The sequence below is a fragment of the Heptranchias perlo genome, chromosome 2, assembly GCF_035084215.1.
Source record: "Heptranchias perlo isolate sHepPer1 chromosome 2, sHepPer1.hap1, whole genome shotgun sequence".
NCBI lineage: Eukaryota > Metazoa > Chordata > Chondrichthyes > Hexanchiformes > Hexanchidae > Heptranchias > Heptranchias perlo.
The window spans coordinates 127,492,803-127,509,337 of NC_090326.1; the positions used below are offsets into that span (position 1 = coordinate 127,492,803).

Here is a 16,535-nt window from a genome sequence, read left to right on the forward strand (position 1 = left end):
TTTACACATGGTTATGCCAAGTAGATTTTCCATCATGATATTAAGGAATTGATAACCAGAAAAAAGTGTAGAAAACTGCTGTGAAAATTGAGGCTTATGCATAAATATCAACTTCATGGGGGAAGAAATTTAATATTTTTGCACCCATATTTTGGCGTGAATAATCAACATTAGGGGGACAAATATTGGGTTGCAATCTCCTGCGCCCAACCTTCCCTGGAAGTGCGTCAGCTATCAAATTGGAAGGCAGTAACTTCTAGGTGCCAGCCAGCCTGAAACAGGCTCTTCCTGTTTCCACAAAAATACTGTGGGGTTGCTGCCATTCCCAGGCTCACCCCCTTAGGCTTTGCCTTCCCCCAGCAACCCCCTCAGGACCTATCTGCGGGTTGGATCGAAGTCAGAGCCAGTTGAAATTCTTACGGCCCTGACCGGCACGTTGCATTGGGATGCCCCGTTAGCGGCTGCAGCTCGCCAGTTTAATCTAAATGAGGCATATGCCGAATTTGGCTTGGGCCTCTCACTGGTGTCAGGCGCACGTTCAAAACGCGGCACCCATTTAGTGCCGGAAACGGGCCAATTTGAATTTCTCCCCCATAGTGTCCAGAAAAAAATTAAAATATCCCATGTAGTAGCAACAGCTAACATTTCAGAAATTTACACAGAATTTTAATGTTTGTACAGTATGCATGTAAAGTGCAATAGCTTTCTGGCTTTGGAAGAAATATTGATCACCAGTCAAAAGAATGTACATACTTCAGTATCTTTATTTAACCCTTTATGGCACTAGTCACAGCATTGTTGTGCCAGTCATACAGAACTGTTCATTCATCAGGATAAAAGTTAATGAGAGTTACCTTATAACCAATTCAATAAACTGTCTTTATTGGCTAACAAGACATTGCAGACAAAGCATGCATAACCAATAACCAAACCAAGCAAAGCAAAGCAAACCAAACCAGATGACACTCGTGTATTAGGACCTCAGTTTCTAATAACCCAAATTACTTCAAAGTTTAAAAAGGCAAACGTTTCTTCTGGAATAAAACATTACAGAGCGACCTGTACATGGACAATTCATTTCAGTGTAAAGAAAGTGCTTGAGATAACCACAGTGCATAGGAAGAAAGACAAAGTTCCACTAAGGAAATACTTCAAGTTATACAGCTGACATTAGCAATCTTTGTGCATCTCACAGGCAAAATACAAATGTGCACTAGTTAGTATTAAATCTCTCCAAAATTAGCCCACATTCAGTTGTAACACATTATCTTCAGGACGAGTATCTTGAACTTAAAACACTTTGCAAAAACAGGAATCTGTAAATACTCTAGAAGCAAACTAAGCAAAATTGCACACAGCAATATATTCTATCACACTTGTGATACAGTAAGTTATGATCAGAGCTGATCATAACCTGTAACACAAACCCAACAGCTGACAAAGTTTCTGTTCTGCTGTTAAAGACTAGCACAATCAATGTTGATACATCAACATTATTAAAAGCCATACTGACTGCAGGAAACCATGGTCTATTATACTGCCTTCCTACTGAATGATTAGATTGGTCAGTAGGAAGAACAATTTCTTAGAAAGGCCTAAGAGTACATCAGTAATACAATAATGAAAAGCTACTTCGATAGTAAATAGGATTTTAATATACTTAACAGATTCATCTCTCCCTTTTGACATTTTAATTACCATTTAGTGTAATAAAAATAAAGGATTAAGCACAAACGGCGAGAAACTGGATTCAGTGAAGAGGTTCGACATAGTTTGCTGGAAGCATTCCAGTTTTTCCAGTTCTCTGGACAGTGCCATACATCCAACCCTCATCAATTGCTTGTACGTTGATGATGAAATCACCATCCTTGAAGGAAACCTCATCCTCATCAGCAGCAGTGTAGTCATACATTGCTCGGTATGTCCTCTGCAATGAAAAGACATGTAATTACTGCAGCAAAGATTTGCTACATGAAGAGTTACTTTCTAAATACAAACAACAATGAACCTTCACAAAAAAAACAAGATAAAATAGTAGGCCGCTTATATTAAATAGTTTAAGTTGATGTGAAGCAGTTTCACCCCCTCAATGATGGAAACTGTGTAACATAATTTGGATATGAAGTTGCCTGAGAGCAGCAGCAGGGCATAGAGCCATTCAATGAATACAACAATGTTTAGTAAAGGCATACATATTACTCCATGTTTTGCAGAAGGTTCTAAAGGAATGCTCTACTTGTTGTAACTGTAACTGGTGTGATGTGAAATTATTCTCAGGCAACCTGTTGGACTTTTTCATCTGAGGGGGCAAATGGGGCCTCAGTTTCATGTCTCATCCAAAAGACAGCACCTCTACTTCAGTACTGTACTGAAGTGTCAGCCTAGATTATGTGCTGAAGTCTCTGGAGTGGAGCATGAACCTGTGACCTTCTGGCTCAGAGGCAAGAGTCCTACCATTGAGCCAAGTCTGACTGGCTTAAATGTCGCAGGCAACATCCAGCTTCCAAAAGTGAAGAAATCTATAAACTTTGACAGGTGTGGGAATGAAGGTCTATTGTGGTGTGATTTCTGCAGTTGTTTTATTTAAGGAGATTTCACAAAAGCCATGCCTCCAAGTTATCGCACAGATTCTGAAAAAATTCCATACTTACTCATATAGCTGATAACAGGATATAATTATGGACAATTTACTTGAACATCTAAATATGCATTATACTTTATTTAAAAAATTAAGTTGTAATGAGTTTGTATTTCATTATACAGAGACTAGCATAATGAGATCAGCTACATCAAAAATAGGAACAATGGATTCACAGTATATTTTTCCAAATTTCCATAAGTCATTACCAATTCTAATAGCTAAAAAAGAAAATCATGATCAAAAACATTACCACAACTAAAGAAGCAATTATGGTTTCATCCCAATTGTAAATCATACTGAACAAACTGCATGAGTCAAAGGTTAACAATGCTTATAACAGTAAATCACTATTCAGTCACCCCTCAGTTTGGATTCCTGAAGAAATATTCCAGGAAACATAAATCTTCTTAAGTTTAGTATATAAATTTATCATAATTCAATTCTGGAAACAATAAGTACCTTCAAAAGGAAAGCAAATCTAAGGGAGTACTTTTATTCAGTGTACTCCCCCATTTTACTGAAAATGAATAGCCGCCAAAATGTAACCCTTTTTTAAAATAAAAGGTTAATTTTCTCAGCTGCTGAGAGCCAGGCAAAACAGAGCTTCCCTCTGTGCTAGGCTGTTGCTTCACATCAACAGGGAACGTCCTGGAATTGAAAATGCGTGTCTTAAAATTTGGACCAGCTTGAGAGTCAGGGCACCACAGGAACTCATACTGCTGACTGGAGGATGCAGAATACACACCCAATAACATGGTTGTCCTGTGGCCTATGGCTCCTTGGCAACTCTCAAGCTGGTCCAAAGTCACGTCCCCTGCTGCTCATAATGAAGCCACTCCAAAAGGCTCTGCATTAGTGATATCATGGGGCGGGATAGGAGGTAGGGACTCTGAGCTCACCTGACTCCAAACAGCTGAGAAATCTTTTTTCAAAAAACTCAATGGAAAGATTATTTTTCTCCATAAAATGGGGGAAGTAAAAGTACTCCCTCTCTCTAAAGAGAGAGTGATATGCATTACATATAGAATAATGGATACTTGGGAATGACTACAAAACAATGGTCTCATTGCTATTCTGCAATGGAATAACATCTGAACCTTGAGATAAGATTATTGCTTTGAAATCACAACAATGTGTATCTATTATAACATAAATTGCATATTATGATTATATGAGTTACTTTATTCCACTTTGGGTCAGTTTGTTTGCAGCTGTAATAATGGACATGATATTATTGAACAAGAAAGCATCAATAGTTATAGAAGTGTCTATTTCTTAAGAAAAAAGTTGAAGCTTCAGACTTGAGAAATGCAGTTAATCCTCCAGTTATGCCAATATCAGGTGACTTCAGATCCTGCTGCGCTTACATTTTTGGGTGAGAATCTACGCCGGTGCAATACTATCGTAAATGCAGGAAACTCGCTTGAGATGGTTTTTTGCATGGGGCGGGGCCATGTAAATGAGTGGAGAAGGATCTCGATGGATGTATCTAGGAGGTGGCGCAAACGATCAAGGAAATCCACATGTAGTGATGTTTTGGCGTAAAACTGACAGTTAAGTGTGAATTTACTTGGAAAAAACTAGTGCAACTCCACTCTTATGCACTAGTTATGCCAAAAAGTTCCAGGAAATTCTGGGCCAGTAACTCGTAAACATCTATTTCTGATGTGTGCCGATATGTTTAATGAAAGTTTAATGAGTGTGATGTTAGCAGCACCTCACTCCAATCAGCTCAGAAATCAGTACTTTTAAAAAAAGATTATTTTTCTTCATAAAATGGGGAGTAAAACTACATTATATACAGAGAAATGGATACTTAGGAGAAATTGCAAAACAATATTATCAAGTGATAATTTGAAGTTGATCTCATGTAAATAACAATATACCTTATAAAATTAAAAGTATTGTAGTTGATAAAAGCACTCTGTTTAAAAAAGAAATTCTGAGTTCATTCATTTTCTGCTAAGATGTCAGACTAAATTATTTGCTATATGCTGATGCTGTATTGTGTTGGTGATTATGTCTGTTCTGTAATATTCACTGCTATTTTTGGTGTTCAAAATCATTTGACATGTTTATTTATTTCATCCCTCACTCTCAATGTGCCACTATGAAGCAAGCAGATAGCAAAATGTGTTGACTTGGACCTACTCAGTAATGTAATTTTATACAATTCTTCAGGGGTGAAATAGTCTGTACCACAGTTCACCCATTCCACAAACCAGTGTAATAATGATGCTGTGTGTCATTTAGTTAAAAGATTATGTAATGCGGTCTATGCTTTGAATGCTTTTTAGTAGCACACAAGTTATGCAACCATACATATTTTACTGGCTTTCCACCCTCTTCCCTTTTTTTGTAACTAAGTTTCTGAACAAAAGGCCATTTCCTTCCTAGTATACAAACACAATTCCAACATGCCAAGGCTAACAGTCTCTCACACTTGTTTTTTCAGTCACATTGTTGGGAAGTATATACACAGGTTTACCCACAGAATGTTTGCACACAGTTAAGGAAAATGACACTCAATTGGTTAGTGGAAAATTAACTTTTCTTTTTAAAAAGGAAGTAGTTAATAATTAATCTAATGATAAATAAAATGCAAAAAAAGTCACTCTTTAATCACTGACGACACTATGGTCTACTCACCATATTGACTGGATGAGGAAGAGAATGCTGCGGCCTCATAGAGGAAACATTGGACTGATGCATATAGCCATATCCAGCAGAATGAGGGGAATGCATCTGCTGGTATGCTCCAGGAAGCACAGCAGCTAATCAATAATAGAAAAAAAAGTCAATTTATCTAAAATAAAATTTTACAATTTTAGCACATTTTAATTTAATTTTGTATTTGCATTTATTCATACACAATTTAAAATCTATTAGTCTGAATAAACTCCAGGTGCCCTGCTCTAAACCCCAGTTGCCTCTTAGAATCAGATCAAATTTTCAAATACCAATTTTTGCGCATTATTTTTATCTACACAAAGGGCCGGAAATTCTGACTAGACCCAGGGAGCAACTCGACCGATCGCCCTTGGCCCCATTAAAGAAAGTTTTTTTAAAAATTTACCCTAGAGGGCCTCGATGGCTTCCCAACAGGTTTACCTGTACTTAATGGGACCCCAATTTGCATTTATTAATGAAGCTCCCACCGGACTCGGAAAGGAGCCCCATCTGCCGCCAAAACCAGCAGCATTAAAATTGGGAATCAGCGGTAACGGAACAAGAAACGGCTCCCTCAAATTAAGAGCTGCTAAACTCGGACTAGAGGCCCAAGATACATCTCTTGATGGTTCAGTAGTGAAAAAATTCTCAGCATGTTAGCAAGGTTTCAGGACTCCAGATTGAAGTAATGCTGCACCTAGTTTTTCCACTCATTTTGCATATTTAAATTGGTCCAACGCTGATTTCAGGCCAGAGATGCCTAAAAACAATGAGGACCAATATAGCGTTGGCCATGCTGCCAGGGCAGATTAGGTGCAGGACCTCACGCCCAGAAATTGGCATACATCATTCAAGTTTTACACCCAAAAAAACGTGTAAAATGCTGACCATTTTCTACTCCAGTGTGCCCAAGTAACTTTTGCTGAATATGGCCCATGCCTAGTGTCAGGATGTCAGATTAGGCCCAACACTCGCATTCACCCCAATCCTGATGAATCATGATAGTCACCCTCTGATGCATCTCTTTCATGGACAGCCTCACCCAAAGCAATGCATCCATCGGGTGACCCTATCACCCTCACATGTCTGTTCTTTCTCCTCTTGTAGAAGAGAGTGCAAAATGCACGGGAGAGGAGTAGGACTGGAGGGGGGTCACCACAAATAGTGGCCCTGACAGAGGCGGAGGAGGGGGCGTTGGAACTAAGCCGGACACAGGAATGCCTGGCCGTCAGAGGTGCCAAGACTGACACCCTGCAAGCATCCGGTAACAGAACTTTAACATCCCTCACACACAACATGGATTGATGTTATCAACGATTGACCTCTTGCACACCTCAGGATGCTCATCGTAACATCACTTCTGCAATGATTCTTAATATTTTTGAATGTTCTCTTCCGTGGCCTTCAAGGAGAGCTGAACAGGCCGACGACATGGACGAGGGCGATTCCTCAGAGGAGCTCCATGTCTGAGGGAGCACTGTCACATTATAGCGAGCCAGGCACCAGCACAGATACTCACAGCTCGGTGAATACTATTAGAGAGTTAGTCGGGTTGTCACTGGTGAGTCACCACATACAAGTGAGCACGAGCAGACACTGGTTGCAGGGCAGCTGTGAAGAGTCCACGTCGCTGGGCATACTCCTCTCCAAGTTCTGCTCAGCTGGACACAGATGCTGAACCCCGGGGGTCATCCTTGAAAAGGAAAATGATTGAGGTACAGACGCACCTTTGCGACGTATTGGAAGACTTGCCACGCTCAGTCTCCACATTAGCGGAGAGGATGGAGGAGTAAACCTCTAGCATTAGTGGACTGGTGGCACAGGTAAGTGTGATGGAAGGAATTGCAGCCTCCATGATGCTTCAAGCATGGCTCACAGATGAGTCCATTTAGGCCCTGACAACGGCCATGCAGACTCAGGGTGAATAACATTCTGCCACCTTAAACAAGCAGATAGGTACATTAGCATTGGCCTTATAAAGGCATCACACACATCCTCCAAGCTGTTGTCCAGCAGCGTGGTAGGAGTGGTGTGCCTTGGACCAGGAGAGTGATGGCGGCAAAAGGAGACATGGAAGTGGGGACTCTACTCAAAGCGCTCCCACATATTACCCGTTTCCCCCCCTCAACCGGTACCCCCAATGCTGCCTCCTCTCCAGATGGGCGAAGCAATGTCATGTTTTTCATTTATAATTGTTTTTTTCTTACCTGCACATTAAATGTTATAATTTTTACCTACACTGCCACATTTTGACCATTGAGTCCCTTTCATGTCCTTCATCATGAACGGCGAGACTTGATGCCACCCATTGGGTGTGTTTACAATGGGTGTATGTGGCTTTAGGACTGTTTCGTGCAAATTGGGGTGGTGGGGGGGGGGGGGTACTGGTGTTGATGGTGGGGCTGGTCATTCCAGGTTGTCTGAGTACTTGGCTATCTTCACTTTGCCGATCTCCTTATGAGAATCTATCAAATACGAGTAACCCCCGGCATCACGAGCAGCCAGGTGTGCCACTGCTCTGCCGATCGGTTGCCCATCATCCTCCTCCTCATCTTCAATGTTGAAGGCAGGTGCAGATGCTTCTTGAGCGCATGGGACAGCATCTACCTGTAACCCTCTCTGTTAAGAACATAAGAACATAAGAAATTGGAGCAGGAGTAGGCCAATCGGCCCCTCGAGCCTGCTCCGCCATTCAATAAGATCATGGCTGATCTGATCCCAACCACAAATCTAAAGAACACAAGAAGTCGGAGCAGGACCCGGCCACATAGCCCCTGGGCCCTCTCCGCCACCCACAGGGCATTGACCGATCCGAACTCAGCTTCATGTCCAATTTCCTGCCCGCTCCCCATAACCCCTAATTCCCTTTACTTCTAGGAAACTGTCTATTTCTGTTTTAAATTTATCTAATGATGTAGCTTCCACAGCTTCCTGGGGCAGCAAATTCCACAGACCGACCACCCTCTGAGTGAAGAAGTTTCTCCTCATCTCAGTTTTGAAAGAGCAGCCCCTTATTCTAAGATTATGCCCCCTAGTTCTAGTTTCACCCATCTTTGGGAACATCCTTACTGCATCCACCCGATCAAGACCCTTCACAATCTTATATGTTTCAATAAGATCGCCTCTCATTCTTCTGAACTCCAATGAGTAGAGTCCCAATCTACTCAACCTCTCCTCATATGTCCGCCCCCTCATCCCCGGGATTAACCGAGTGAACCTTCTTTGTACTGCCTCGAGAGCAAGTATGTCTTTTCTTAAGTATGGAGACCAAAACTGTATGCAGTATTCCAGGTGCGGTCTCACCAATACCTTATATAACTGCAGCAATACCTCCTTGTTTTTATATTCTATCCCCCTAGCAATAAAAGCCAACATTCCGTTGGCTTTCTTGATCACCTGCTGCACCTGCATACCAACTTTTTGATTTTCTTGCACTAGGACCCCCAGATCCCTTTGTACTGCAGTACTTTCCAGTCTCTCGCCATTAAGAAAATAACTTGCTCTCTGATTTTTCCTGCCAAAGTGCATAACCTCACATTTTCCAATATTATATTGCATCTGCCAAATCTCCGCCCACTCACCCAGCCTGTCTATATCCCCTTGCAGGTTTTTTATGTCCTCCTCACTCTCTACTTTCCCTCCCATCTTTGTATCATCTGCAAATTTTGATATGTTGCACTCGGTCCCCTCCTCCAAATCGTTAATATAGATTGTAAAGAGTTGGGGACCCAGCACCGACCCCTGTGGAACACCACTGGTTACTGGTTGCCAGTCCGAAAATGAACCATTTATCCCAACTCTCTGCTTCCTGTTCGATAACCAATCCTCCACCCATGCCAGAATATTACCCCCAATCCCGTGATTTTTTATCTTAAGTAATAATCTTTTATGTGGCACCTTGTCGAATGCCTTCTGGAAGTCTAAATACACTACGTCCACTGGTTCCCCTTTATCCACCCTATACGTTATATCCTCGAAGAACTCAAGCAAATTTGTCAGACATGACTTCCCCTTCATAAAGCCATGCTGACTTTGTCCTATTAAATTATGCTTATCTAAATGTTCCGTTACTGTCTCCTTAATAACAGACTCCAAAATTTTACCCACCACAGATGTTAAGCTAACTGGCCTATAATTTCCAGCCTTCTGCCTACTACCCTTTTTAAATAACGGTGTTACATTAGCAGTTTTCCAATCTGCCGGGACCTCTCCTGAGTCCAGGGAATTTTGGAAAACTATCACCAAAGCATCCACAATCCCTACTGCCACTTCCCTCAAGACCCTAGGATGGAAGCCATCAGGTCCAGGGGATTTATCCGCCTTGAGTCCCATTATTTTACTGAGTACCATCTCCTGAGTGATTTTAATCGTATTTAGCTCCTCCCCCCCGAGAGTCCCCTGTTTGTCCAGTGTTGGGATATTCTTAGTGTCCTCTACTGTAAAGACTGAAACAAAATATTTGTTCAGCATTTTTGCCATCTCCATGTTTCCCACCATTAATTTCCCGGTCTCATCCTCTAAGGGACCTATGTTTGCCTTAGCCACCCTTTTTCTTTTTATATAACTATAGAAACTCTTGCTATCTGTTTTTATATTTTTTGCTAATTTCTTTTCATAATCTAACTTCCCTTTCTTAATCAATCCTTTAGTTACTTTTTGCTGTCTTTTGAAGAATTCCCAATCTTCTATCCTCCCACTAAGTTTGGCTACCTTATATGTCCTTGTTTTTAGTCGGATACTATCCTTGATTTCTTTACTTAGCCACGGATGGCTGTCATTTCTTTTACACCCTTTTTTCCTCAGTGGAATATATTTATTTTGAAAGTTGTAAAATAACTCCCTAAATGAACACCACTGCTCATGTACCGTCTTACCCTTTAATCTATTTTCCCAGTCCACTTTAATCAATTCCGCTCTCATACCATCATAGTCTCCTTTATTCAAGCTCAGTACGCTTGTTTGAGAATCAACCTTCTCACCCTCTAATTGGATATGGAATTCAACCATGTTGTGGTCGCTCGTTCCAAGGGGATCCTTAACTAGGACATTATTAATTAATCCTGACTCATTACACAGGACCAGGTCCAAGGTTGCCTGCCCCCTTGTAGGATCAGTTACATACTGCTCAAGAAATCCATCCCTGATGCACTCAATGAACTCGTCCTCAAGGCTGCTCTGCCCAATTTGATTTGTCCAGTTAATATGATAATTAAAATCCCCCATAATTATGGCTGTTCCCTTATTACATGCCCCGACTATCTCCTGATTAATACTTCTTCCAGCAGAGTTGCAACTATTAGGAGGCCTATATACTACGCCCACTAATGTTTTTTTTCCCTTATTATTCCTTATCTCCACCCAAACTGTTTCATTATCTTGATGCTTTGTCCCAATATCATTTCTCTGTATTACAGTGATTCCTTCCTTTATTAACATAGCCACCCCACCTCCCCTTCCTTCCTGCCTGTCCTTCCTGATTGTTAAATACCCTGGCATATTTAATTCCCAGTCGTTGTCACCCTGCAGCCATGTTTCTGTAATGGCCACAAGATCATACCCATACGTAGTTATTTGTGCCGTTAACTCGTCCATTTTATTACGAATGCTACGTGCATTCAGATAAAGAACTTTCAAATCTGTTTTGTGACGCTTAGTTCCTGCTTTTTCCTTTTTTAACACTTTACCTATTACTCCATACCTTCTGTCCCTTCCTGTTACGCTTTCCTCTCTCTCCCTGCTCAGGTTCCCAACCCCCTGCCACTTTAGTTTAAACCCTCCCCAACAGCACTAGCAAACACTCCTCCTAGGACAGCAGTCCCGGCCCTGCCCAGGTGCAGACCATCCGGTTTGTACTGATCCCACCTCCCCCAGAACCGTTTCCAGTGTCCCAGGAATTTGAATCCCTCCCCCTTGCACCATTCCTCTAGCCACGTATTCATTTGAAATATCCTCCTATTTCTACTCTGACTAGCACGTGGCACTGGCAGCAATCCTGAGATTACTACCTTTGAGGTCCTATTTTTTAATTTACCTCCTAACTCCCTATATTCTGCTTTTAGGACCTCATCCCCTTTTTTACCTATATCGTTGGTGCCTATGTGCACCACGACAGCTGGCTGTTCGCCCTCCCCCTCCAAAATGTTCTGTAGCCGCTCCGAGACATCCTTGATCCTTGCACCAGGGAGGCAACACACCATCCTGGAGTCTCGGTTGCGGCCGCAGAAACGCCTGTCTATTCCCCTTACAATTGAGTCCCCTATCACTATAGCTCTGCCACTCTTTTTCCTCCCAGCCTGTGCAGCAGAGCTACCCGTGGTGCCAGGAAGTTGGCTGCTGCTGCCTTCCCCTGATAAGTCATCCCCCCCCAACAGCATCCAAAGTGGCATATCTGTTTGAGAGGGGGATGGCCACAGGGGACCCCTGCACTACCTGCCTGCATCTCTTACTCTTCCTGGTGGTCACCCATTCACTTCCTGCCTGTATACCCTTTACCTGCGGTGTGACCAACTCGCTAAACGTGCTATCCACGAGTTTCTCTGCATCGCGAATGCTCCACAGTGAGTCCACCCGCAGCTCCAGCTCCGAGATACGATCGGTCAGTAGCTGCAGGTGGACACACTTCCCGCACACATGGTCGGCAGGGACACTGGTAGTGTCCATGACTTCCCACATCTTGCAGGAGGAGCATATCACGGGTGCGAGGTCTGCTGCCATGACTTGCCTTAGCTTAGTTACCCCTTTTAAATTACGTTGAAATTAGAAAATGTTAACTATACTAGGGACCTAGGTTCACTAAAAAAAAAACACTATCTGCTATAAAATCTGCAGATCTTCCCTTTCTTATTACTTTACTTACAGTAAAATGGTAGAAATACTCACCTGAACCTACTCACCAATCAGCTGCCTCCCCTGTGCCGCGTCACTTTCTGACTGGTGACGTCACCCTGAACTCTGCCGCTGGTCTCAGAGTCTCGCTCTCAGAGTAAGCTCTGGTCTCGCTCTCTCCGCGCTGTTTATATCTCCGCTCTGGTCTCGCTCTCTCCCGCCGCTCACCGACTGAACTCTCGCTCTCTCCGCACTGTTTATATCCCCGCTCTGGTCTCGCTCTCTCCCGCCGCTCACCGACTGAACTCTCGCTCTCTCCGCGCTGTTTATATCCCCGCTCTGGTCTCGCTCTCTCCCGCCGCTCACCGACTGAACTCTCGCTCTCTCCGCGCTGTTTATATCTCCGCTCTGGTCTCGCTCTCTCCCGCCGCTCACCGACTGAACTCTCGCTCTCTCCGCGCTGTTTATATCCCCGCTCTGGTCTCGCTCTCTCCCGCCGCTCACCGAGCGATGTTGTGTAGGACGCAACACACGACTATTATTCTACACATCCGATGAATACTGAATGGCTCCCCCAGATCGATACAGGCACCTAAAGCGCATCTTGAGTATTCCTATGGCTTGTTCAACGACTGACCTGGTCGTGATGTGACTGTCGTTGTACCGCTGCTGTGCCTCACTAGTGAGGTTTCTCAAAGAGGTCATAAGCCACATCTGCAGGGCGTATCCCTAGTCTCCAAGGAGCCAGCTTAAGTCTGTTTTGTGCATGGAGGAGGGCTGGGATGTTGGATTCATGCAAAATGAAGGAATCATGGCAGCTGCCAGGGAATTTGGCACACACTTACAGAAACCTCTTCCGGTGGTCACAAACCAGCTGCGCATTGATGGAGCGATATCCCTTTTGGTTGATGAACAGTCCTGGCTCATGTGCAGGTCCTCGGGTTGCTACGTGCACACAATCAATTGTGCCCTGCACCCGTGGGAAGCCAGCCAGAACGTGGAAACCCACTGCCCTCTCTGTCTGGCTGATGTCGTTGATAGGGAAGTTGACGTAGTCAGATGCCCTGAAAAACAAGCCAACCATGACCTGTTGTATACACTTGTGCAGAGAACTGAGAGATCCCGGCGATGTCACCGGTGGCTCCCTGCAAGGATCTGGAAGCAAAGAAATTGAGGGCAGTGGTGACTTTAACTATGACGGGCAAAGTGTGGCAACTTTGCATGAAGGAGCCTGCAGATGTCTGCGACCACCTGGTGACTCAATCGCAGCCTGCGTAGGCACTGCTCCTCTGAGAAGTCCAGGAAGCTCAGCCTTTGTCTGTAGACCCTCTCACATGGGTAGTGCCTCCTGCGACCTCGACCCCTCCGTTGGTCCCCTCTCTGCTCTTCTGTTGGTCCTCGTGGTGCACCTCTGTTTTGTGGACCTGCAACTCCCGTGCCTGCCGCGGATGGTGACGTGCCGCCTCCTCAGATGTACTGCTGAATAAATCCACTGCGCCCTCCATCCTGATGATGTCAATTTGAGGGGGTCCAAAATGTAGGTAAATATGTGTGAACATCAGAATTCTGAGTGTGAACAAAGAAACTCAGTCTAAACACAAAGAACTTCCAGCCAAAGGTTTGTCTGAGAGAACTGATTACCCTGCTGTAAAAACTCACCTTTTCTTCACGTGTCAATCATTGGTTTATAGGTCCATATGGGTGCCAGCTGCAACTCGCCTCTGTTTCCATGGCATCTTTCAGAGGCCATAGGAGGCACGTTAAGAGAAAGTTAAAATAGTTTGTCTGGCTGAATACACAAAAATGTAATCCCCTTAACTGCTTCAACAGCATTAATTGGACCTTTAAATATCGGCCTGCCGGCTTTAAGTGCTGGTGGGACTTCCGGGTTTCAGAAGCACACACGCACCCAGATGCATATGGGTCAAACCTGGAAGTCGGCAGGTTGGAGCCGGGATTTGGTCCTGCTCCCAGAACTAAATTTTTTTACTGCCCACCCGTCCCCCAACCCACCCGTTCTTGGGGGTTAAAATTTACCCCTTGATCACTGGACTTAGATTACAACAACATAAATGTTATTTTACCACTTTATCCGCAAGCTCCAACCCTTTAACACCTAGAAACTTAATAGTTATCTTGTAATAAATGTACCAGGGTAGCGTGCAAAAATAGGTGGACAACATAACATCTTTATGTTGCAAGTGCTTATTATCATTTAATCCTTATTTAAACTGTATGACTTGGGCTATTCTGGATTCTAGAAGGTTGACAATGCCAAGAAATGGGAATTCTGAATAGAGAAATGACAACAACAAGCACATAACTGGAAGTTGTGTAATGATAATATAATGCCACACCGTATTGTTGCACTACCGAAATCAGGATGAGACAACCACAGCTGTCTGGATGGTCTTCTGGCTAAACCTAACACCAGATATTTCAGACTTAATTACACATTAAGCCATCACAACAAGCACTTCAGGCTCTGAACTGACAACACAATATGATAGTTCTTGGTCCTAAACATATCCCCAGATGGCAGATGCTGCATGATCATATTACTAGCAAAGACACTACAAAACCGCATTCACAGTTCCACCTTTGTCTCAAGATCACTTTAAATCTCATGAGGTCTAGATGTAAAATAAGCAAAATCTCAGAGTTTTGCATTAATCCACAGACTGCTGAAATTTTAAAAAATTCATTCTCGGGATGTGGGCATCGCTGGCAAGGCATGCATTTATTGCCCAACCCTAATAGCACTACTAGAACTTATCTTACAAAGCAAAAGGTGTGTCTTATTATAGCTTATCCCTCACTTTTTCCAACTGACAAGCAGATACTTCATGAATAATTCAGGATAGCAAAAATCAAAATCAATACTGAACTTTGACATTACCATTGAAAAGATTACGACTCAAATTATATTAGTTAGAAATATGTGTAACTACTGCGCAAATGACATTTGACTAACTCATTTTTAAAAATTAGAACCAAAAGGCAATTGGGAGTAAGTTTAACCAAACCCGCCAGATGGTAAGGTGATGGAGTCGTTTCGGCTGCCCATTTACAACCATCCTAAGTTAATGGAAAGTAAAATCAGGCAGGGTACAAAAAAAGAGGCTAATCGAGTCCTGTCCATTTCCCACCGTGCAAATTAAGCTAAAATTCACCCTCAATGTACCCCAAATGATGGTGACTAATGCAATTCCTTTTTATAACGGGATTAGAGTATTGTGCTTTACATGCAATGATGTGCAATGTTAGTACTGAAATTGCCATTTATGTACCTCCTTCTTCAGATAGCTCCATTGTATTTTCACTGTAGCTGGAGAAGCTGGGGTTAAGCTCAGTCATCTCTGACCTTTCATCTCCAACACTTATACTACCCACACCTGTGGACTGAGACTCTTTACTATAGCGTTTTGCCTTTTCTACAGCAAGGGAAGGAAAGCATACAAAAGAAAATTGGTGTATAGCAAAATGACAGAACAAAGAAAAACTACTTACTAAATGTTATTCAAAACTTCACCAATTTAAAAAATATACAGAGACTGATTTTCTCCTAGTGTTATTCAAGTATGACTTCATCCAAAGTCACAGGGAATTGTACATATGTGTTAATGTACTATTTGAGGTGATGACTGTACCCCAGACTGAAGAGCAGCTAACAGATTAGATTCAAAAAAGGGAATTGTGCACACAAGGACTGTTTCAATGAACTTTTGTGCTTATTCAGAAGACTGTTGGTGCTGTCCCATTTTAGACAGTGCATTCCAGATCATAACAACTCACCGTGTAAAAAAAAAATGTTTCCTCATGTCGCCTCTGGTTCTTTTGCCAATCACCTTAACTCTGTGTCTTCCGGTTACTGACTCTTCTGCCATTGGAAACAGTTTCTCCTTATTTATTCTATCAAAACCATTCATGATTTTGAACACCTCTATCAAATCTCCCCTTAACCATCTCTGCTCTGAGTACAACCCCAGCTTCTCCAGTCTCTCCACATAACTGAAGTCTATCATCCCTCGTACCATTCTAGTAAATCTCTTCTGCACCCTCTCTAAGGCTTTGATACCCAGTGTCAGAATCAAGCATTCCCACATCAGCATTTCACCTGGGATTCTAACATCCAGCAGTGACAGTAAATCTTCATCCCATCAGTCTGTGCTAGATTTGAACCCCAGGTCCCACAGCTGAAAGAACAGTGTGTTAATACACTTCAGCACCCAGTCCCTAAGAAGGCCCTTTCTGTATATGGCAGGGATTGGCAAAATAACTAATTTAATTGCAGAATGCAACCTTCTGCTCTTATCCTAGCTGGCATATCTCCTCAGCCCATGTTAAAATTTATGAGGCAAAATAACTGTCAATTGCATTTTGGTGCCTACTGTAAATG

At 42.8% G+C, this 16,535-nt stretch overlaps 1 protein-coding gene across 10 annotated transcripts in view; it reads right to left on the reverse strand.

The window, feature by feature from the left end:
• Nucleotides 1-741: 741 nt before the first annotated feature.
• nebl (nebulette) overlaps nucleotides 742-16,535 on the reverse strand; it is a 352,049-nt gene continuing 336,255 nt past the window's right edge. For 8 of the 10 annotated variants that reach the window (XM_068007102.1, XM_068007096.1, XM_068007097.1 and 5 more), the window contains 3 exons: nucleotides 15,427-15,570; nucleotides 5,291-5,415; nucleotides 742-1,927 (listed from right to left, as the gene is read on the reverse strand). In XM_068007102.1, coding sequence (XP_067863203.1) covers nucleotides 1,751-1,927; nucleotides 5,291-5,415; nucleotides 15,427-15,570 — 446 coding nt within the window. In that variant the 3' untranslated portion in view covers nucleotides 742-1,750. The remainder of the gene's footprint in view (nucleotides 1,928-5,290; nucleotides 5,416-15,426; nucleotides 15,571-16,535) is intronic. The other 2 variants (XM_068007103.1, XM_068007100.1) reach the window with 1 other exon arrangement.